Source organism: Rhipicephalus microplus, chromosome 1, assembly GCF_043290135.1.
Source record: "Rhipicephalus microplus isolate Deutch F79 chromosome 1, USDA_Rmic, whole genome shotgun sequence".
In the NCBI taxonomy this organism is placed as follows: Eukaryota; Metazoa; Arthropoda; class Arachnida; order Ixodida; family Ixodidae; genus Rhipicephalus; species Rhipicephalus microplus.
Window position 1 is genome coordinate 215,377,282 of NC_134700.1, and position 24,538 is coordinate 215,401,819.

The following is a 24,538-nucleotide window of genomic DNA, read 5'->3' on the forward strand; positions in this document are numbered from 1 at the left end:
ACTAATTTCCAAGTTGTCGTGAAATGGCATTATTGAAAGGCACCCTGAAACAGCTTTGGGGATAATATACAAACACATTGGGCCAGTAGACCAAGTCCTAAGGCTCATTGAGAGACTGATTTGAGATCTCTGCGTAAACTGTAATTTTATTACGCTTTAAAGTTGCGAATCACTGCATATCGGTGCAGATTGCTGCAACTCGACCAAAAGCATTTTCAAACGCACATTTACAGAGCGACATGCTCTGGCCAGTCAACGTCACTGTGGTGGCTGCCGATCTGATTGGCTGTCATGGGCTGTAGCATGCACAAAAGATCGGCAAATAGGGTGGCGGCACCTGTCAGAGCAGATATGAATCATCCCGCGATCTTTGTCTCTGTTGCGAGACGGCTTGCGTGCTGCTGGGCGCACTGTGTGATGGCTTCCGAGACTGCGTGCGACTTGTCAGCGTGCGTTCTCGGAGGTCTAGGCTGCTAAAAGCTCAAATCGTAGAGTGTGCTTATGAGAGCTCTGCAATCGCCAGCGTGCCTCACCAGTTGAGGAGGCCAGACAGAGGGGAGAAGGAGCGTATGATATAATTGCCCGTGGTGGCCTTGGTTCCGTCGTGTCACTTCATGTGTGGTGCGAATGGTTTGATGATGCTCTAGCCTAAACGCCGTCAAAACTTCAAAAACGGTTTCAGGGCCCTTTAATAGAGTTTATTGCCTCTTGAATTGACTGCTGCAAAAAATTTTAAAATTCGTCAAGTATGAGTAGAGTTACAGAAATTTGTGCACACTTGAGTGCTTTCTATTTTCATACCAGCAGGCATTCTGAAAGCCACGCTGAAAGCTACGTTGAAAGCCACGCAGGAATGGGGATGACATAGGGCCAAGAAAATGATCCTCTTGATTAGCCTGCGCCATGACTTCGAGCATTTTTTTTTTTTTTCCACTTTTCCTTTGAATGCCCGGCATACTTTAGGCGTGATTCTGAGCACACGCATGGCCGCTCGGCGGCCTTCCACGGCAGCCATGGTAATCATGCAGCTTGCTATGCTAAAATCATCCAACAGCCATGGACATGGGTATATGGCAGAGTGATTTAGAAGTGTGGCATTCCTTGTAGATAGAATACAGAGTGATTTCTAGCTGGCTTTGGTAATTACGAATTCCAGACTGGATGCTTAGCTAAACGTGTGACTCGCATGTTCCCATTAGCCTCGACTACTGATAGGCAGCTTTTTTTGACCATGCTGAAAAAGTGTTGCAGGGTCCCTCCAAAGAAGGTCTCCTGTATTTTTTTTTTTTGCGATATTAGGATATTGTTGCTTTCAAATAGTACTGACAGTCCTGTAACAGCGAGGCTGGTTCAGTTTTCTCAAAGACTCGTCATTGATTTTAAATAACCAAGACATGGTGTATCAAAAAAAAAACAGCGAGGCTGGTTCAGTTTTCTCAAAGACTCGTCATTGATTTTAAATAACCAAGACATGGTGTATCAAAACCAAAACTGGTGACTGCTTCGTGCAACCTCAGTTTGATGTCACGTCATGTTCCGCCATTGTGTACATGATTGTAGGGCTAGAAAAGAGAAAGTGCAAATGTCACCCAGTGCTGGATCGAGCGGTGTAAGCCTTTCAGAACTTGACAGTGATATCGGCAACTATTCGATTGCAGAAGAATTGCCATTTGATTTGGCCTGCCGTTGCTTGAAGCAAAGTATGATGCATTGCCCGCATTCATAAGTGAATCGGCTACTAATCTTTGAAATTCAAATTACCTGTAGCCATTCTCTTTTGTACCAAAGAGAATATATAAAGGACATAGGGAAATTGCCCGAGTTCACCTTTAAAATGGTATGTCATTATGGTTGGGAACGTCTACTATAGCTGCCTGATACTCAGTGCTGCTCTGTCTATCTATGTATTCTTTAGTTATTGAAATTTCTCAACAATTTGTAGTAACTCTAGGTTTGATGCGCAAAATTTTAGATCATCCATGTTCATTCTTTGGCTTGCCATCAAGTGTCGTTATAGTTGCGCATGCTCAGCCTACTGTAGAAGTGACCTTTGTGAACCATGATGATTCGTTTCAGAATGTGGCAGTGAGTGTTTCAAGTGAGGAGGAAAACATGGTGTATTATGAGCAACTCAATCTTCCTTCGGGAGTGTTCAAGTTAGGTAGGTAGAGTATGATTCACGCTATGATAGTAATGGTGCACATTTTGGGAAATCAAGTAAAAACGTCGCTGCCTCAGTTTTTACTTTGAATTCCAAATTAATTGATGTGTGTCCAGACTTGTTTATGTACTTTGCATAATATATATATATTGTGCATGATTTATTGTCAGTGGTAGTGTGAGTCATCATTTTGTTGCATGAAACATAAAGTACAGTATAAGTTTATTGCATCTACATTATAGGCAGCATATGGCTCTTCGGAGCTGCTTAGCTGCAATGACACCAATGCGTTATTGACCACCATTGCTTAGCCGCAGTGAAGTTCTCGTGCGCATAGGCATTCTTCTTTTTTGTGATCTATTTATTTAATATAAGCAGCTGTGACCTTACTACATGAGTTCAATTTTCCAACAAATAAGAGAGCGATGAATTGTAATTGGACGCTTCAACTGTTGTATGTATATGAAATTGAAGATTTTACTAGGCATAAAAGTCATTGCTTGTCAGGAGTGTACTCTGAAAATGATAAAGGTGCAATGGTGTTAATTTCTTTCATAATTTCAGGGGACTGCTGCTACGTTCGCACAGAACACTCAAAAACACTTATTGGCCGCATCGACAAAATGTGGATGGACAGAGAGTGAGTATTGCACTTGCAGATTGAAAGCAAAGGGGTTCGATATCAACTTGCCTGCACACACAGGAAGCTGTGCTCAGTTCAAATTCTTTTTACTTGGTTTATCTTTTTACTTGAACGATATCAATGATCAAATACTTAACCAGTGCCACTGCCACTTTTCTAACTTTTCTCAAAAGTTTACTGCTTAGTGACACCACTACAGGAATAATTGTGTGTCATGTATGAGATGGTGTTCTTGGTAGTGTCGCGCAAGAAACATGGCTGGCTCACATTGCCCCTGTTCTCTCGATTTCATTCACTCAAGGCATCTGCACATTCCTCGATGTCGCTAGGGTGATTAACAAGTTCAGCAAGCTCTTTCGCACAACGCGGACACGCACTCACTCTACTGCCATATCGTTCATTGCAGGGGAAATGGCTTTTTCCATGGACCGTGGTTTGTGTTGCCGAGTGAGATCCAGCACCAACCATCGCGGGTGTTTTACCGCCAAGAGGTATTTCTCAGCTCCATTGAAGACACCAATCCTCTGCTTAGCATCATTGGCCGCTGCAGCGTGCTCGACTGCAAAGATTACACCACCTGTGAGCATTACCACTTGATTCTTCATTCCAGCTGGTGTGCACCAGCTTCATTACAGGCCCCTGTTCACCTAAAGGAAGATGCGCTAGCATCATCCTGCAGTAAGCCTATGCTAGACATAACATGACAATTAGCGCTCTGCTTTCTTTCTCATGATTTCTTGAGCGATAGTTACCTTTTACCTGTGTGATTCTTGGTTGTACTTCTGGAAATGTTATATTATCGCTAGGAAAGGTTCATCTTTTGTCATCGGCATGAGGGAACATTGCAACTTTCTGTAAAATATGATATTGTTCATTGCATATCCTGACAGTGTTACATCTCCGGGTGATTTTTTTTATTATTCGGAGAGAATGTTGCAAGACTATTGTGTTGTTAGAATCCAGCATGATCTGGCAATCTGTCATGGAACTTAAATTTTTGCAGGTCGGCTAACAGAAATCACCGAATCTGACGTGTATATTTGCGAGTCTCGCTATCTGGAAGCTGAGAGACAAATTCGAAAGTTGCCTAAAGGTCTCAAGGTATGTTAATCAATAGACAGCTTTATCAATATATATATATATATATATATATATATATATATATGATATAGCCGAGCCTGCTTATAACGAACCTGAGCGTGACGCGGCATCCGTTAGCTGTATCATGAAGTTCGTAGTAAATGAAATACAGCTTTTAAAAAAGTTTCGAGTGAAAACACGAACTTTTTATTCCCCAAAAAGTCCGTGATGCACGTGTTTCGAATAGCACAAGTGATAAGGGCGGTCTCGAGTTCATTTAAAATGGCAGGGTGCTTGTTCGCCGGGGCCCGTGGCGTAAGCTGCATGAGGCACTGACTCCAAAGTTTCGTCGTTCTCGCAATCCGATTTCTCCAAATCGCTCTCACCACGTACTTCATTCACAATGCCCCAATCTGTGCACGGTTCCGCAGTGTCGGCATCATCATCGGCCGTAATTAAACCATCGCAACAGATGTTCCACCCGCTCTCCCAGGTCGAAGTCGACGACGCGCTGCCACAAATCGCTGCCGCAGTTCGGAAGCTTCAAGCTCGGCATCGGGCCCAACAACGACGAAGTCGGCCTCGCGAAAACAGTTTCGTGGGCATGTAGTCGTCACCGCCACCCACGAAATATTCACCATCTCCACAGCTGAATGCCGGGACGCTCGAAGCAGCAAGTTGGCTGCCAGATGGTCAACAGCTATGAGCAAGCGCTTTGCAACGCGGCACCTAAGGTGTGGATTACGCTCAAGTCAATCGGTCACACTTTCGACGTTTTGTTGAGTGACAGGAAAAAGTGTGCTAGTCCTCCCGTCGGCCATCATCACCACACACGCACACCAAGAGCGAGCAAGAACCGCACATGCGACACACATGCCAGAACATGTGGAACAGCTCTGGGCCCGTTTCCACCCGGAAAACGAAACTAACTCGAGCCAGCGTGGCGGGCGTCGCGGAGTGGTGGAGATGGGCGAAGGGGTTGTGATCAAGAGAAGAGAGCAGATTTGCGAGAGAAGGGCAAGGAGTTGCGATAAAGAGAGGGGAGAATTCGGCAAGAGGGCGACCTTGAAAACCAAAACACACGGGAAGGAGGCACATTGGGTAGCTTACTTTAAAGGTCCACGAAACTCGCACGTAGAAAAACGTGGAAAGAGTGCCTGCGTGCGCAGAAGTCAAAGCATGGCCGCCTGTATCGGTGAGCGCGGCGGTGTTCGAAGAATCGGTGGCCATGGTCAAAAAATCGTTTTGTTGCGCCGGCGCGCTTGCGTGGCCTCACAAACTTCGATATTTCGCAATTCGTTCCGCGCAAATGAACAGCCATTTTCGCGCTTCCGCACGCACACCGAAGGCATGCTGAGCCGAGTGTGAAGTGAGCGAGAACAAGTTCTAAACACGAAACGAATCGCAAATTATCAGAGTCGTGGGGTAGCGTACGCGCATGCACCAGATGCAGATTATCGGATACAGTCGGTGGCCGACGATGATGGCAAATGGTCTGGTCACTCCAGGCCGGCGACGCCAATGACAGTACCAGTCATCAAAAACAGGGTAGATGGCCGACCGGTCTTCGAAAGATCGGTGGCAGTGTGACACGGGCCTCGTCTAACGATGCGGGGTGCTCAGAGTAGTGGGGGGACAATGGATGCAGGGGCGCGTAACAAAAAACAGTCGGGGCATGGAGAAAGGAAACAACTTTCCTTCCTCCATGGGTTGGTGAGAGCGGCAACTATAGGGTCGTGCAGGCAGGGTCGGCGTTTAACAATAAAAATGGCACCTCGCCTCGGCACCTATTGGCACCTCGCCGATGCCTGATCGGTGGTCGAAATTGGTTTCCCGGGAGGTCGGCAGACCGCTGACTCCGTTCGCTGTAACCGATCAGCGGCGCTCGGAGACGTTCGTTGTAAGTGCGATTTTGAGCCATTGAACCAATGTATATTTTCACTGTCACGCAGATATTGTTCGTTTTAAGCGAAAGTTCGCTTTAAGTGGGGCCGTTCTATGGGGGCTCGGCTGTTTATATAAGAGTACTAGATATATATATATGAAGTACTAGTAAAGGGTACTTATTTAATATTTATTTTTTAATGTTTGTATATCTTGAATGCCATGGAAGCTTATGGCCTCAGGCATTCAGTGAGCTCATACATAAAGAACATCTTTTCCTTCATTGTATCCCTGGCTGCCAGCAACCAAAGCCCTCAGCTATTTAGAATCCTCAGCTACAGATGGCCTTAGTTTCTGCTCGTTGACATATGAAGATGCCAAGACAAGATTGGCAAAAAGATTTTTTTGTCTTAAGTAAAAGTGTTTCATGTTGACAACAAATTGGAGATATTGCTGTGCTTGAGCAAACATTGTTGTTGAGCTGAAAGTTTATTTCTGCAAGCCTGTTCATGTCTGACTGGGCTGATATAGGCAAAGAGAAACGTTTCAGAAGATTCCACTATTTGCTGGGGAACACAACACACCTACATTAGGAACAGTTGGTATCTTGTCGCCAAATTATTGCATGATTCTCGTCTAATTTTTAAAGCGGTAACACATTCACCTTTGAGAATTTGCTGAATGATGTGCAACCGCTATTAGTCTTATTTGCTCACTTCAGTTATGGTTACAACATAATGTGCTTTTTAAATACGTGCTCAATGGTAACAATTTGATACTCTTGTGTATTTTGATTACGTGTGATGTTTCTCGTTAGAAACAGGTTTTTTGTTTATTTGTTTGTCTGTTTTGAGTATGTATTTGACCACATAGTACTGCATCACATGCTTTTGCTTTGCAGAAATTCTCTCATTCCGAGGCAGTAACACCAGACGAGGTGTACTACTTCAAGAATCCCATCACCCCTCAGAAGGTAAGCGAATAAAAAAAAAGCAAAGTAGCTTAATATGAGTTCACGATGCCGTTCTTTTCTTTTACATGGTAGGTAAGAAAGACTGCCCGCGGTGCATTTTGATTATCTTTATGTTGTTCAAACAGGTATGACAAGAAGTTAATTCACACCTGCTAAATGACACAACTTTAGCTTGTGTGTGAAATAAAATCTGAAAGAGCACATTGTGATGCTGAATTTAATTTCTGTGCCTTCCTTACCACTGGTGTGCATTTATTAATAGATAGATGTTGGAAAATGGCCAGGTGAAGTGTTGATGAAATCTTTGCAATAATATTAGTATGGTTATTTGTTGTAGAAAATTGTGTTCAAAAAAATTTTTTGCACCCTTTTGATTTTCACTCTGTGCAGAAAGAGCACTGTCCAATTAAAGTTCTTAAATTTAATTGTAATTCTGAAATATCTCGCTTCTAGTGTGATCCTGGCATTGCTGACGGTGCCGACATGCAACCAACAGGAGACGTAAGTTCACTTATCTCAGTTTCTTAACCAGCAATGTGAACACACATGCTAGAAGAGCGTACCTTGCAGTATTACGTCTGCATTCTGAATCTTGTCAGTTTACTTACGGCTTCAACACGTGCATAAAAACTTATCTAGCTTGCCTTGACTATTCGAGTAAGATTGTCAGGTCAAGCGATGTTTTGTTAGAAAAAATGTAAACCCACACGGTGGCTTTCCAACTTTCGTTGGGAAGTTAATGCATAATGTGGTAAGTTGCAAACTTTAAATATACAGAGCACCATAATATCGGTGAGCTCTACTTTTGAGCTCAAATACCTGGGTTTCTTCACCAGTAAATATGCACCACATTTTCTCTTGGTTTGCTTGAATGAGCTAATTAACCATTTCTTTTGGAGTCTAGAGTTGAGCAAGCAAGAGTGCCCCCAAGCCCTAGCCCTTGTTTGGGCCCAGCGTTCGTGTTCTTGCTCACTGTGCCCCTTGTGCAAAGTTTTATACAGCAATGCCTTGGTGCCCTTGAACAGGAGATGTCCCCAATGCCTTCTTCCCGGGTTATGTCTGAGACAGACAATGAAGAATCCAACGATGTCCCCTGCTCTGCCTTGGCAAGAGATGACAGCAACTTGTCATCTGCCTCTGGCAAAAAGGTCCGTCCCTTCTGCTCCTTTGCTAAAAATCAAACATCACCAGCTCTACGAACTGCTGGATCAGAGCTTGGGGAAAGTTCCCTCAAATTGTCTCTTCCACCTCCTGCTCCCCCTTCCTTCCCCTGGCACACAGAAAAGTACCAAGCGTGTCGTCACGGGTTATTTGCTGTTTTCGAGTGAAATACGCAAGTCAATAGTGCAGTCCAACCCTGACCGCTCTTTCGGAGACATCAGTCGCCTGGTGGGCAATGAGGTGAGACCTGCCTGGCCCCCTTCCACGGCAAAGTCAACCGCTTGGCTTCACAGTGCTGCAGTGCACTTGCATCGTGGCCTCATCGCCATTCATAACGCATCTCACTCAACGTCCCCTGTTTGCCACTAATCACTTGCTTCTGTAACAGCTGTGTGTGCATTCATCGCCTGCTTCTGTGGTCACTTCCCATTGAAACGCGCCAAAAAGTGCACGCACTTTTGTCAGTGTTGTTGCAAGCTCACCTTTCTAGCTTTCTTTCATTTCAATTTTTTTTTCAAGTATACTAACAGCACTGACACGCTTGAACTTGTACCCTTTGAGTTTCATGACTGCCAGTGAATGCATCACCTGGGAGATTACGTTGTTGGTGCCTGAAAACGAATTGTCATTAAGGCATGGACTTTTAGAGTATATTGCATTTTTTGTTTTGTTTATAGCATGATGTTTTTGCAAAATTGATACTTTGTCCTCCACATTATGGCTCTAACTTTATTCATGCAATCACCAGGAGGTCTGCAACTGATGGCTTGTTGATGCACATTACCTTGTGACGTGTGTTTAGGGTTTTTTAACACTTACTGTGTACGTAATTTGAGAACGTCATGTACATGTTCGTAACAAATTTAGGTGGGTCAGTCTTTCCTCATTATCGGCAAGAGATAATGCGAGACACAGCATGTCACATTGGCGTACACTGCATTGACGGTGCCAATCTGATCAATGCGTAATAAGGTGAACTTATTGGCTACTTGATTAAACATCTTTGACCCTTAGACTAGAAAACTGTGATAAAAACAAAATTGAAGCTAGGGAGCTATGAGCAAACCACGAGAAGCGCTTCATGTGGTGTGTTCATTCCTCTGCTTCGTCTTCGTTTTTATCGCACTGTTTCCTGACTAATTAATGCAAGTGTTTCTCCTTCATGTTTATTTGGAGGATGGAAAGGTCCACAGTGATTGCACAGGCTAAAAGCTTCTGACAAAAGTGAGCTCTCAACATATGCGTGCTGTCCACCACGGGGCCATTTCTAGACACGCCACCTGAGGCACCACAGGTGTCGCCCCCTCCCCCCCCCCCCCCTTTTTTTTGTTGTTCTCCATGTTACGTAAACCTGTTTCTTGTGCTTTTGTTCCCTCCTCCCACTTCGCTTGGCAGTGGCGCAACCTGCAGGCGCCACAAAAGGCCGACTACGAGGAGCGAGCGTCTCGCCTCAACCTTAGCCAGGAGGAGAATACCAACGACAGCCTTCCCCAGAGCCCAGCCTCGTCAACAGCCCACGCGGGGGGTGCGGGGGGAGGAGAGAGCAGCCGCGATGCCACGCGTTCCCTGTCGTCCGCGGGGAGCATGACGCCTGCACCCGGCGATTTTGCCACCCTCTCGACCACAGTGTACGAATGTCAATGGGACGGCTGTGACGCCAGCTACGACAACCAGCAGGACCTGGTGGACCACTTGGCCCAGGACCCCAATGGACAGGTGTACCAGTCCTATTTGGGGTTCAAGGGTAAGCGTGAGTGTTCCCGTTTTTGTCCACGACCCTGACGGCCTCCACCCCCTCCGGGCGTATATTTTGCTTTTTATCCACTCCTTTCCCTTCCACTGTCCCCTGTTGCATGATAGCATCTTAGGTTTCATGCATGGCAGTGTTGCTTTTTTGTTTCCTGCATTCTTTAGATTCTCGTTTGTTATATTCTTGCTTGTTGCTCCATAAGTAAGAGCACAAGAATTAGGAAATGCCACACCAAATAGAACATTTTGTAATTGTCATCTTCATCCTTGTGTATTATTTTGAGCTGCTGAGGTGTTACATTCCTTGCAAGTCTTATTCACTGGTAGTGAGAAATAAAATTTTTTTATGTTAACAAAGGAACGAATGCTGTAAACCAAAGATTTGCCTTGTTTTCTTTTAGAATTGGCAGTTATGTAGTTGCACTAGCACTCATGTAAGTTTCTTTTCATTCATATCGCAAGCATGGGGCACAATGCAGTATTTTTTTACCCCCTTCCTTCTATTTTATAGGCTTTGCCGAACATTTGCATTCATTTATCCTTTTTGCAATCTCGTTATTATTACTGAAATTGCTGCTGGTTTAAAAACTCACATAGGTGTCTCATGATGAAAATTGGTAGTGACAGTACAAGTTTCTGATAAACATGCATGATTAGTTTCACATATTGCATTTAAAAAGGCAGGATAGTGAAAATTTACCTGTAGGAGGTAAGGAATGTCGACAATCGCTACAAAGGCTCGCACGTAGGGCAAATATGTTATATTGGAAATGTTATGACATGTTTATTATTGGGGGGTATTCATCATCTGTTTTGCCAAATTTCTATCTTTGTCATAAATTACCACATCATGGGATACGACAGTGTTGCTGAAGGAAAGGTACTTTTCAAGGAATGCAGACAACAAATGCAAAATCATGTTGTGTCTTCACTCTGCCAGCTCTAGGTTTTCAGCGCATATGTATTGTGTCTGTAAAATGAGTTAAATTATGTCTTGTCGCTAGGGTTTACATGCCCTGTACCTTGTTGCTGTTTATGCAGCATTTTTTCCGACCAGATATCCTCTATAATTTTCCCTGTCCTTTCCGTTTCCGTGCATGTTACGGTCATTGTTGACAACTTAATGGTGACACCAAGGTATTTTTACAGACAATAACGAGTTCCAGTGCCTCTGGGCAAACTGTCCACGTGTCAAGAAACAAGTCCCGTAAGTAACATTTTTTTGCATGCAGCTAATTTCATTTGGATATGTGATGACTTTTTGGTAATCTTTAGACGACAGAAATGTGGTGGGATTTTTTATTAGTGGTTTGCGTAGTTTCAAGCCTGACTTAATAGCTTTCTTTTTCCTCAGCTTGTCACTTCTCTTGTTAAACAAAGGGCAGCCCAATTTAAAATCTGCTTATACAACAATTATTATTGAATATACAACAATTATTATTGAATTTGTTGCAACAGTCGTTGCAAACGCTAAATTGTTTGAGCAATTTCTCTGTTCATATGTACCTTGGTAGACTCTCCCACTATAAATCTTCCTCTTAGAAAACCCTTCACCAGATCACGCAAGAAATTTCAGACACTGAAAGTAGTTGTGGGCCCATTAAAAATTATGTGCCACAAGAATTTTTTAAGTAGGTTTGTTACGAGATAAAAAAGAACAGTATTTTGAAGTGGTGCGAAACTGTGATGTGAAGACCAGAGTTTGAAGGAAACCCTTGCCGTTTGCCTCGTGTAGCATTTGCAATCTCAATTCTTTCCCTGCTCTCTTGGTCAGCGGATCCGGAGGATGACGACGCATACACATGAAGCCGTCATGCACATGCGAAATCACGTACCAACCCGAGCTATCGCAAACTTGGAGCACTTGAGCAGTGTCATGTTCTGTCGGTGTTCTCTGTGGTCTAATGCTTTTTTCTTGGGATGAATTTTTTAATGCGTTCACATCTGAAGAGGCTGGCATGAATCGTGGATTCTCATCGTGACACATCGCATCACATTGGTGGAACTGCTATCAGATATGACACATCACAAACACGCGAAGCGTTATCAGGGCTGGCACACGTACTGTGCAGGAATGGCGAGAGCACGAACGGATACGAAACGGGAGCAGATTACGTGATCTCGCATTTCACTGCAATTTGAAGTAAAATAAAAATAAAAGTGCACACATTCTGCCTGAGTGTTATATCATTTTCCTCAATTTTTATTCATTTATTGAAGCAACAAATTATGCTAATCACAGATGCCTCAAATAATTCTTGCAGTGTCACGTGCTATGTAAAGGTCTTTTCTATGTAGTGACATAAAAGCTCATATAACAGCATAGGGTCATTCCTTGTCATACATCATCCCTGCGAGATGAAGGGCAGGTGGCATTCAGCTTGAAATATGATCTATCTTTCTGCGGTGTTGGGGTTGCAAATTTTGACATATTTCATCATGAAAGCCCAATGTATGCTCGTCAGCTCAAAATGGTGAGGCCTGATGAGGGGCGCTTTAAAATATCTAGTAATGCGGCACTTTTTTAAATGTGGGACTCGTATCATCATCTTGTTCACCTGGCACTCTCTTGTGCTCATTACTGTCTCTGTGTGCAGAGGCGAATGACCTCCTCATTGTTGACTTGTGTGTTTTGACAATCATTCTGATAAGTATGTTATGCAGCAGAACTGATTCTATAGTCTTTCGAATTGGGCTTTTTGGTCTTTCATTGTGAATGCATATTGCTGTACATAAAACACGAAAGAAGGGAATAATTATAATCTCAGGAGCTTAATATATTCCCACTTTAATGGCACACAGCAACAGCTGCATACCATCGCACCACAACCTCTGAATATGCTGTGTGCTGTGCGTTGTTCCGACAATGTTTTGGTTTGTGTAGTCAGTAGCCACGCTGCACTCATAGTAGCTGTCCTCGTAATGAAAGTGTAACATGGCGTACTAATTTGGTGTATAACCTGGCATGGCTGTATGTAAAGACATTGAGTTTAGCCGCATAAGTTATTCAGACTGTGTTGTTTCGCTGCCTCTGCCCTCGTAATATCTAATTTGTGTCTACACTACTTGGTTTTCTTCAGGCCGTTCCCAAACATTCAGAAACTGCTGCGACATGTGAGGGAGGTTCACGTCAAGGTCGCCGGGCGCATAGTCATGCCCGATGCGAAGAACAGGAATATGATGCTCTCCAGGAAAAACCTTGGCTCACCAGCCACGGCAGGTGAGTTTCTCTTCACAAGTGTGTCAAAGTTGAACACTTCTGCTCTCACTATAGTGTCCATTCACCAATTGTCGATGATATCAATGTCAAACTGGAATTAGGGGGGACGAGAGTCTTTAAAAAAAAAATTTTTTTATTCTTTATCCGATCCTAATAAAAATTATCATGCACTCGTATCGTGGAACGAAGATTTATAATATGCAAACAGATTTCAAATGTTTCATTTAGAAAGGAACCAATGTACTTATAAGGTAATCTCTTATGGGTCGTTATGGTAGCTCACAATAAAAAAGTTAGTTTTCAAAACTATGTGGTTCTTCTAAAAGGTCCACCCCACAGGCTAAAGTATAGTAGATGTCAAAACAACTACCGTATTTACTCGCACAATCCTCGCACTTATTTAGCCGGAAAAGCGATGCAAAGTTGGGGGGTGGGAGAATTACGCGAGGAAAACTTTCCACGAAGACGTACAGAGCGAAAAAGAAAATGAAGTGGCCGGAAATCGGGATTGTCACACCAGCAACTAACAGCAAGCTTTAAGAAGTACTAATTAAAACTTACCTCAACAGTAAAGGCAGAGGTTCAAGACGAGGCAAGATTTATTTGAGACACAAAAAGTGGAAGCATATAGTTGAGAATTAGAATACCGTACGCAAAGCTTGTGGGGGTTGCGGGCGTAGTGGTAGCGTTCGTCACTCAACAGGAACCCTCAAAAGGTAAGCGTAGGATGTCAGTATTGGGCTGATGGCTATTTAACAGAATCGTCCGCAGTTTCCTTCTGAAGAAATAAAGTTTACCATCAATCCTAGTTTTAGGCACACGGCAGGCCCAACGCGTCTTGGTGGCTTTCAGCTGCCTTCACCAATAGCGAACACAAAACTCGTAGACTCCGAAGGGCCTACCGGCGGCCCTGTGGCCATTGTTTAGTGCATGATCTATCACTTACAACTTGAAAGCAGTCGTGTAGCTTCAGTATTGCCCCATAACGTGACAAGATTACCGACACAACATACAAAACACGCCGCAATGCGCTTTAGCTACTTTGGCTTAGCTTGGATTGAATCTCCATGCAATAGTACGCTTGATGCTTAAGAGATGGCGCCAAATCACGCGCGCTCTCATCATCAGTGGTTGGAACGAGCAGACGACATTATTGCGGCAGTTTTCGGGGGTGCGATAATTACTCGAGGAATAAAAGAAATTGTATTTTTGTTGGGCGATGTGGGGAGTGCGAGAATTGTGCGAGTGTGAGGATTATGCGAGTAAATACGGTATTTCTTTAATCAGAAATAATTTTTGAAAACTTGGAAGGTAAAAATGACCTTCTAGTGATTAGCTGGTATTTATTAAATGATATCGATGTCATCGCGGTTAAAAAAAGAAAAGCTTTAGCCTGTGTTTCAAGTGTTGCGAAAAATAACGATATCAAATTTGTTCAAATATGTCCAGAGAAAGTTTCTGAAAACTTCCGTAGGGCAGGTTCGTGTCGCAAGTATAGCAGAGCCAAGCAAATTGCATTTATTGCAACTGTTGCAGTTGTAGTTTAATCTATTCAGCCTGTAAGAAAATTAAAAGGTATTTTTTCATAACGTATTGTTTTTCCAGAGCATAATTTAGACTGTAAATACCCCAAATTGTGATTTCTGAAAGTTAGAATTTTTTACAATTTTTCACTCTTTTAAGACCCTCTTCACCCTTAACAGGACTATGAGACACTAGGTGTCTTGACAGTGTATAGCGGAGCTGAGGAAATGAGGTCTGATTGAAGGGAAGCAACTTTCTTCCTCAGATTCTGGCATGGCTATAATTTTATTTGGTTTTTAGCCCTAGTGGCAATCCCACCAGTCACTGTATTTGCACAAATACAAAGTGTCAGTTTATTGGCTGTGCATGTACAGTGCTCACGGATTGAAATGTGACGTCAAAACTTACAGTATGACAACTGGTACGAATGTGCAGTAGTGCATCGTCACTGCAACATCTTGTTAGGAAACTGGTTGCTAAAGGTAAAGTTGGCTCTCATGTAAAGGTTCAAGTTGACATCACACCGTTGTGACACTAACTGAAGAAGGCAGAAACAAAAGTATGTGCATTGCTTAGCTTCCGATCGTCGCATTTCTGTCCATGAATATTACCGTAATTACTCGAATCTAACGCGCACCTTTTTTCCGGTTAAGCGAGTTCATAAATCGCATGTGCGTTAGAATCGAGTACGAACAAAAAAATTACGGTCAATCTATTGCCATCGGCAAATCCAAAATGGCTGCCCCCTACGTGCGTCGGCATGGCGCGTCGGCCATTTCTGCCTATGTGTTTCCCATGTGCGGCACTTCGTACGTGTGCTGAGGAGTTCGTCATCTAGTAGTGCATTAGCATCGACGGCGTGGAAGGGCCGACTCCAAAAACTCGATAGCACCACGATACCGCTTTTAAAAGAAAAGTTATGGCGTGTGCAGAAACAGATGGAAATCGGGCCGCATCGCGGTCGTTCGGAGTTCCCGAAACGTGCGTGCGGGACCGGTGGAAACAAAAGCAGAAGATTCTCGACAGCAAAGCTTCACGCAAAGGCTTCAGTGGACCACAGCAGGGTCGGTTTCCGCAAATTAAAGAGCTGCTCGACAAGTATGTGCTTGAGCAGCGAGCGGCACAGCGGCCCGTGACGACAGAACTGCTCCAAGTGCGGGCTATGCAATTAGTCTTGGAAAAAGGTCTAATGCAGAGCCAGTTTAAAGCGAGCAGGTGCTGGCTAACTAACTTTATTTAGAGGAAAGGCTTTTCCCTCCGAAGGGGAACATGCATAGGCGAAAAGTTTTGCAGAGGAGTACGATGAAAAGCTTCACAGTTTTCAGAGGTTCGTCCTAAACTTGCGGCGCAACAACGGCTACCTGCTTGGGCAAATCGGGAATGCCCATCAGACGCCTCTTTACTTCGACATGCCTGGCACCACAACCGTCGAGAAGAAGGCCGCGAAGCAAGTTCGCGTGCTGACATCGGTCCACGGTAAAACTACCGTGACGGAAAGCTCTGTTACACGTCAGATGGGCACAAGCTTAGCCCGTACCTCATATTTAAATAGAATACGCTCCCGAAAGGAGTAGTTTTTTCGAGTGGTGTGATGGGTGCGCGTTGCAATTGATGTCTTACGGGTTTTTTTTTTTTTTTTCGCGGTGAAAATCGGGTGCGCGTTACAATCGAGGGCGCGGTAGAATCGAGTAAATACGGTACATAATGCCATAGAGAGGCAATTATGATGGCATGAAAGCGTCAGCGATACTTTGACTGGTCCCTTGGCTCCACAATATCGAACAGAAACAGGGTGATAGTCAACAGCCTATGTATGCATACAAAAGTGCACATACAACAGAGCAAAATGTTCCTTACTTTGGAGGCTGAAACACAAAATATAAAAGAACTTTAAGGCATTGAAAATCACTGACAGAAATGTTATGAATACATCTACATAATTTCTGGCCTCATTTTTAGTATTTGTTGTTGTGGAATGTCAGTAAGGACGTTAGAAAACAATGTGTTTGTTCATATGTGTTCAGACGCTTATCTCTGATGGGAAACTAGAAAACTGTAATCTAAAGCTTTTTCATAGTGGTATGTTGTGCACAAAAGCAAAGGAAGGCCTTTGTGGGACCACCTCGGCAGGTGTGAATGCATTCCCACACTACTGCTCTAGCATAGGTAAATGCACATGGCAGTATCGCTGTGAAGGATTGTTCCTCACACTGTAATATCGTTATTCAATGCTCTTAGCTGCCAAAAAAATGTAAACAAAGTGGACTCACACCAAATAAGCATTCATAGGCAAGCATTTTGGTGGCACAAGCTGCAGAACCCACATGCTGTTGCAAACAACATTTTTTTTGGTGCTCGTAACATTTTGTTCTAGTCTTATCTACTTCTGCGACATACAGTCGCCGACAGATTTTTTTGGACCCTGAAAATTCGGACTTGATAGATATTTCAGACTTCAAAAGTGCGCCATCAGGGTTCCCATAGGGCTAATGCATTTTTTCGACCTATTTTTCGGACTAATTCGCGCCCTAAAGTTGGATTTTTTGGACTAAATCGCTTATTTTGAGCCGCACCACAAACCTGTATGGACGCCGCCATGTTGGATTTTCTGCCAGCTTGACTAAGCTTTGTGGCTTAATTTTAAAATGGCTTTTCTGCCTTCAAGATTGAAAAGCAAACGTCATATTTCTAGTTTCGGAAGCCGTGTCTACTTTAGAAAACGCGGCACGGGACCATTTTTTCGTCTTTGGTCAGCCGTAGTGATCAGCACCGTCGTCATCTCACCGTACAGGGAGGAGGTGGAGGTGCGCAGTAGTGGAGTGAATGTGCCTGCATTAATGACATTAGGAAGTTTTAGAATAGGGCACCGCGAGCCCTTGCGGTACGATCGCTGCCACTGCGCGTGGGGACGATGACAATTTCATGCGCGGAGCCCACAGATGAAGAAATCCTTTGCCAGGTTGTGCCGCAGCCGGAGAGCGTTTCCAATGATGACGACGATGATTGCCCGCAGCTGTCAGCAGCGGAGATCGCCACCGCGGTGACGCTTTTGTCGAGCATTTACGGTGATGATGTCACCTTGGCGCAAATATTGGCAAACCAAATTGCTTCCAAGTGTAGTATGAGGCAAGGTAGAATCATGGACTTTTTTAAGCCTGCCTGATGCAATAAAGTTCATATTTCTGACAAAAACGAATTTTTGGAACTGTTCAATTTTTCAGACTTTTTTTCGGCCCCCGCCAGGTTCGAAAAATCGGTCAGCGACTGTACTACAGTCACAGTAACATTTCTATTCCTTAAAGGATGGTAGCGAAGCTTGTCTCTATCGCAGCACTTAGTGGTTACCTGTTGCTTTACCTTAAATTCTGTGCGATGAAATTTATATTTTCTTATATCCGAAGTATAGTAACGAATGTTATGTATTGGGCCCTTTCAATAACCTAGCATAATATCTCACAAAAGAATTTCACATTATATTTGTGCAAATGCATTTCTTTCAAATTTTTGTCACCCAGTGGTTGCCCATCACTGCACATGCATGTCTGGTACTGGCGTCGGCAATTGTGCTCGTATTTTTCTGTGATGTGCATGTTAGTGCGTTTTGTTTGCATTGTCATCACCAACTTTGTGTTTTTTGTTTTCGAGCACGTGTTTTAGACATGGCTGGTCCGCATCCATTTTTGTCCTCATGTCTTGTTTTGTTGCTTGTTAAGCTGAAGTCAGTGGCCCACGAAAAAAAAAAAATCTTATAATAAGTGGTAGTTGTAGTGGTCAGAATTTTCTTTTTTTAGAGGTGCCAACATGAATTATAAATGTGGGTTTTCTTGATATTCTTTTGGAGTGTCTGTTTCAAAAGACATAAATCTTACATTGTCTAAAGTACAACGTGAAAGTTTCTGATGTAGGTCACTTTCTGAAATTAAAGCAGTATAAAAACATAACATATTATCTTGAGCTATATATTGTGAGGTCGTGGTTTTGATGCCATTTTTTATGGGGGCCGAGAATCCGGCAGCCAACAGCTATGACGAACCCTCAATGATGATGCTCCCACGTGACAACGATGAGGATGCATAACCAGTGCATTATGATGGTGATAATGTACAGATGGTGAGGATGGATATAATAAATGCCCACAATATAATGTGTGATTCGGTCTTCAAGGAACTAAGCGTATCATCATCGTGCAAGCTTACATTAAAGCCAGCAGTGCCAAATATTTCACACGGTCATATTGCAGACTTGCTGGTGTCGTAAATTTAACTGCAAAATCTCACTACAGAAATATTTACACATACTTAGAAGTTTATGGTCATGGAATTTTGTTGCAAGAAGGCTTTCTACATAGCCCACAAAAATTTATAAGATTTAATGAATGTGAAGCATTTTGTGGTCCTGGCAAGCATGCGTGTTATGTATTGGCACCAAACTTTCCATAATTTTGATCTCTTTGGCCACATCCTTAGCAACTACGACAGCCCGCGGAATGTACCGTGCACAAAGCATCACTAATGTGTGGTGCAAAAGCTACGCTAAAGGCCAACGAAACAAAGTGTTAAAATTCATATTGCTAAAGTAATCGACAAACTACAAAAAACCAAAACACTTCGTCCTTGCACGGCGGTATCAGCCTCGATTGCAGATGCGGCGAACAAGAGTTCTATTTTGACGTGTGCATTGTTTGACTTCGTGCCTACAGATAGCATGGTCATCACCAATGATTGCAGCGATAGTGGTGGCCAGCAGTAGTTTTGTTTTGACTTTGTACAAGGCACATTCATTGTGGCAAACAGGACAGACGTTCTTGAGGATGAAGAGCTATGGTAGCCTTTGCATGTTTAATTCCTTATGGAAGATAGAAGTGGGGTGCGGTACGTGACATGGACTGAAGGAGAGAACAACGACACAAGCGCACACTCGCAACTGAAATTTTATTGAATGTGCAAAACATTTATAGCTTTCAAAAATGGTTACATGATACAAGTTTTCTCGCCTAAAAAGAAAAAAAAAACTGGAAAACCATCGCCGTTCCGCAAGAAGTCATCAAAATATTATAACCTGAGCAAAAAAAGATGAACAAAAATATACATAAGCGGATGAAATAAATAAAAAAATATTAGTACAGCGATTTTACCAAATATACGTACTCTTTCTCTGAAATGGCAATAGAGGGGTGGCTAACACATCTTTCGCCGCATCTCTTAATGTGACACATCTTAACGCATCTTAACGCATCTCTTCAGTCCGTGTCACGTACCACGCCCCACTTCTATCTTCCATAATGAACCGCTACCAACTAGCTCAAATAACTGTTTTGCTACAATACATTTAATTCCTTCGTGAGAGCAGTCTGTCAGTTTCTAGTGCAAAAACAGTAAGAAAAGAAAAAAGGAATGCAGTCTACGAACTACTTTTGTCATTATGGTATGTGGGGCGTCACTTCATTAATCAGTTGTCCGCATGCTTCAGTTTGTGCATTGGCGGCGGTCATTGACTTTGGGTCACTGTCACGCACTGTGCTAGTAGCATTGTTGCACCCTGTGTACAAATTTTGTGTTCCTTGTTTTTGTTTTGTTTTGTTCCCTTTTTCTTTGTCCTGTCTGCACTGTTCGTTGCTTCTCGGGGCCTGCTGTGTCAAGCAGGCGTACCTTATTCCACGCCTCCTCCGGTAGCGCCGCCTGCGCCCATGGCAGCAGGCCCCCACCATGCCCCGTCCCCACACCATCATTACGGATCCTCTCCTATGCACCCGATGATGGCTCAGCAAGGCTACCAGGGGCCGTTTACTCCGCCTCACCACTACTACATGCCTCTGCAGCCACACCCCTCTCAGGGTAGGCAACTGGGACAGAGTAGAGTGGTCAAGCAATATAACCACCATGAGCAGTGCACCAAGTTGTGGGCTTCATGCATAAGTTGGCAAATTCGCCCATAGTTGGACTTCCTCACACCGACCCGCGAGTTTGACAATGGGGGAGCTTAATTAAATCTGAGCCTGATTGGTAAGTCTGGGTCTCAGTGAGCTTGGCTCAAAATAATTCTGGTGAGCCTGAGTCCAAGTGAACCTAGAACAAGTAATAGTTTCTATTGACTCTGAAAGCAGATGTATAAATTGTGGGCGTCTTCAATAAAGATATATGAAACGAGAAGAGTAGGCAAGACAGCTAACTTACAAATGGGTTCATTGTGCACACAAGACCAGTAATAACATGCATTGCTATGAGTCAACGGTCTTTTTTTGTCCGTTCTTTATGGCACTGCTAACCAAAGGATGCAGCATTACCGACACGTTCACTTGTGCACTCATGTAAATTTTGTACTGCTTATGAACAAAAGAACTACTACAGAAGTTGTGGCATATTTTTGAGTATGAGGCGATAGACCTAGGATGACGTTTACAATGCGTTCATAGCAGCCCTTACGGCTCCTTAATGATGGCAGCCCTCACTTCATTTCCCACTCTATGGAATTGAAGGCAACGTTGAATAATTTAGATTGTACACATTATAGAAATTTTAAGGGAATTTATAAATATTTGGGTGGATCTCTAAAATAAATATTTCTAAAAGAAAGATCTAAAAGAAAGATAAAGAAAGATTTGGGTGAGTCAACTATGCCATTATTGTGGAATGTTTTTGCTGCTACCCAACCCTGCTTTCTGAAGTCATAATGAAACATGCTGCTTGGCATAGTTGCCTTTTAGCTAACTACCTACGTACCAGCACTACTACCGGAAAACTCTGCAACAGTTATGACTCTTTGAAACTCGTGAAGGTTGTGCAGGTTGAAAAACTACACATTTCTCTTGTATTTTCGCTGCCATTGGCTCAAAACACTCCATGATAGGGGCTTGTAATTTAATGCCATGGGTGTCGGCAAGGGGTGCAAAGGTGGTACTTGCCACCCTCAAGCCATGCCAGAACTGGTCCTGAAGCTCAAGGGGCAGACTCTACCACCAGGACTCCCCCATAACGCTCCCGTGCCGCGATGCGGATTTCCCCCCTCGAGACCAAATGCTGCCGACACCCGTGCTTAATGTGGGCCCGTGTGCTCAGATTTGGGTGCACGTTAAAGAACCCCAGGTGATCAAAATTTCCGGAGCCCTCCACTATGCCGTCTCTCATAATCATATAGTGGTCTTGGGACGTTAAACCCCACAAATCAATCATCAACCCATGCTTAATGTTGGCTGTAATGTGAGCAAAAGTCACAACTTGTTGAAAAACGTTTGGCTTTCTACATGCTCCTGTTTCTATATAAACAAGTGGTTTCAGTGCTTTGATAAAGTGCTGGTTTAACACAGGAGCTGTTTATTACGCTTGTTATTGCGCCGGGCAGTGCAAACAGAAATCATCACCAACTCATGAGTGGGCACATGCTCACTTTGTCCTCTTCATTTTCTGCTTCGCAGCGCCAACACCTCTGCCAAATGGCTCTGCGTGGAATGCAATTACTGCGATGAGCGAGTCTGTTATGTGTCTAAAAATCATGCAAGATCTAGTCACATGGCTCGCATCATGTAACAAGTACTCACGTGACTAAAAATCACACAGCATCTAATCACGTGACTAAAACCACATAACAACTATTCCTGTGTATAAAATCGCTTGACAGCTCATGAATCACATGACTAAGATCATGTAAAATCTTGTCACAGTTCATGAGGCTAAAAATTGTTGAACATCTAGTCAACGGACTAAAATCGCGTAACACCATGTAACAACTGGTCATGTCGCTAAAATCACTTAAGATCACGTAAGAGACAGTCATGTGACATGTTCACGCCATAAATCACGTAACCACGAATGAAAATTGTGGAGGTTTTACGTCCCAAAACCACAATATGATTGTGAGAGACGTCATCGTAGAGGGCTCCAGAAATTTTGACCACCTGGTGTTCTTTAACGTGCACTGACATCACACAATGTACAGGCATCTCTCATTTTCCCTCCTTCGAAATGCAACTGCCTCGGCCAGGATCGAACCCACAACCTGCGGGTCAGCAGCCGAGCTCCGTAGCCGCTACGCATCCACAGCAGTCGCCACGCAACAACTGGTCACATGGCTAAAATCTTGTAATAGCTAGTAACATTTTCCCACTAAAACTACGGAATGTGTGCATAGTCTGGGAGCCGACTGAAACAGGAGAATGGTAACCAAGCCTAGGCATTCTCAGTACTTATAGCAAGAGATTGGTATTTGTAGCAAAAACTTGGTAGATACCGCTATTGTTTCCAGTATTGCAGAGCTGGTGCGAGCTGCACACATTTTTTTATCAACTTCTTGTCATTGGTAAGGTTGTGTTAGTTTTTATGCTTTATTTTGCATGCTGTTTGTGCCTGCATTATGTTTGCATGCTGTAGATTTTGTGTTGTGACTGATCAGTGTGTGCGTAGTACTGCTTCATAGCGAGTGTTGTAATTAACTGGCCTTTTTATTATTCATTCTTACTGAAGCTTTGCTTAGTGGCTCGACAATAGCACTTAAAGTGCAATCGCAAAAGTTGTCAGCTCAATTATGAGGTTTGGTTGTCTAAGACAGTGCCTAAAATGAAAAAAAAAATATAATAATTGACAACACCGTCTTGAATTTTCCACGCTGGCACATCGAGATGTGTACTCTGACATTGGATTCATCTCAAGTTGATTATTAATTGATAAAGCACACTACAGGAACAAGAGCAGATTTTATGCAAAGATTTACTCAAAATTTACTGGTCCCGATAGAGCCCAAGTTGCTTGTACCTCCTTGTTTCAGCAGTAAATCTTTAAATATGTTTTTTTTCTTGTATCTGCCAGCCCACTCTTGCTTATGGATTATTTTGTTTACTTGTTTATTGGCCTAATGTGGCAATTGACGAGCAATAACTTGGTGTGGCTGTTATGCACTGAAAGAGTGGGAAATATATATTGATAAAAGCAAGTTGAACTTGACCCTCCCTTCGCCAGCTTTGCAAAATTATGTCCTGCGCTGAAATGCCTTATTTTAGTAGGTATACATGTCGCTACCCTTTGTAACATGATACAGTGTAGGTCTCAGTGGTTTGTCGGAGATTTTGCTTGTGTCAGAAGGTGTAGCAGCAATTCCATACAACAAATTCTTATGTGCAATGGTCTTAAAATCAATCTCCAATAGGCCCTCAAGCACAACTGTTTCCCCGAGTTTTTGAGCAGATTGCATAACAATAGAAAAACCATTCTTTGTAAAGCTTCTGGCATGCATGTACAGTTACAAACTCCATTACAATGAAATTCAAGGGGATTGCAAAAAATTTTGTTGTAGAGGGAATTCCATTATCGTTGAAAAAGTGGTAAATAAAGGAAAAAGATATGCACGACACTTAAAGGGCCCGTAAACCACTCGGTGGTCAAAATTCAGTTGTGGTGAAACGAGTGTACGACGAACATAGACCCGTAACAATTTTTCGAAACGGTGTCTTAATAGCGGAGTTAGACGCATTTGATTATTGAAGCGATGATCCCTCCTTTCACTCTCTCCTGTGCTAACCTCCATGGTATCCTGTCCCAAAGCAACTTTGCCCTATTGCCAAGCGCCCCTCCCTTGCCCCTCCCGATTTCGCATGGCGTAGGCCATCACTGACGCGCTGCTTGAAACACTGTCTACTTCTCGTTTCTGTGGCTCCGTCCGTCAACTGCGCCAGTTGTGTTATAGCTGCGTGCTTGTTGGCGAACCACGGCCTCTGTGCCTATACGAATCGTGTCGGTATGGACCCTGCGTTGCACGTATGCCTTCAAAAAGGATCCCCAACAGGATGCACCTGTACGGGGACATGCCGTGCCAGACAACCTCCGTAGCTGATTGGTGAGCGGGTGCGCGCGCGCGGGCAACACGATGAACAACAACAAATAGCCTGGACAGCTACTTGCAGACTGACTGGAAGCTGTAGGCTCTTGCTCGACCAATGACAGCATATTTGCATCGGCGCATCAGAGATATTGGAACTACGCACCACGGGGATGCAGGAAAGGCTCGGAAAGAAGTAGGGATTGTTTCTTAGAATTTGTGACGTGCCGGCGACTCGTTGTGCTGCCATGCATAAAATTGTTGATCACGACAGCATTCTGCACACGGTGCACGTGTTTACTTTAATTGTTTGAAAAATATTGGCGGTGGTTTACGGGC

The 24,538-nt window shown here is 43.5% G+C and overlaps 1 protein-coding gene across 12 annotated transcripts in view; it reads left to right on the forward strand.

Annotated features, from left to right (window-relative positions):
• polybromo (protein) overlaps positions 1–24,538 on the forward strand; it is an 86,640-nt gene that overhangs the window by 54,510 nt on the left and 7,592 nt on the right. For 7 of the 12 annotated variants that reach the window (XM_075891311.1, XM_075891316.1, XM_075891314.1 and 4 more), the window contains 12 exons: positions 2,077–2,161; positions 2,726–2,801; positions 3,211–3,383; positions 3,808–3,905; positions 6,670–6,741; positions 7,195–7,242; positions 7,767–7,889; positions 8,023–8,142; positions 9,298–9,652; positions 10,801–10,858; positions 12,732–12,871; positions 20,038–20,229. In XM_075891311.1, the coding sequence (XP_075747426.1) occupies positions 2,077–2,161; positions 2,726–2,801; positions 3,211–3,383; positions 3,808–3,905; positions 6,670–6,741; positions 7,195–7,242; positions 7,767–7,889; positions 8,023–8,142; positions 9,298–9,652; positions 10,801–10,858; positions 12,732–12,871; positions 20,038–20,229 (1,540 nt within the window). The remainder of the gene's footprint in view (positions 1–2,076; positions 2,162–2,725; positions 2,802–3,210; positions 3,384–3,807; positions 3,906–6,669; positions 6,742–7,194; positions 7,243–7,766; positions 7,890–8,022; positions 8,143–9,297; positions 9,653–10,800; positions 10,859–12,731; positions 12,872–20,037; positions 20,230–24,538) is intronic. The other 5 variants (XM_075891313.1, XM_075891320.1, XM_075891321.1 and 2 more) reach the window with 5 other exon arrangements.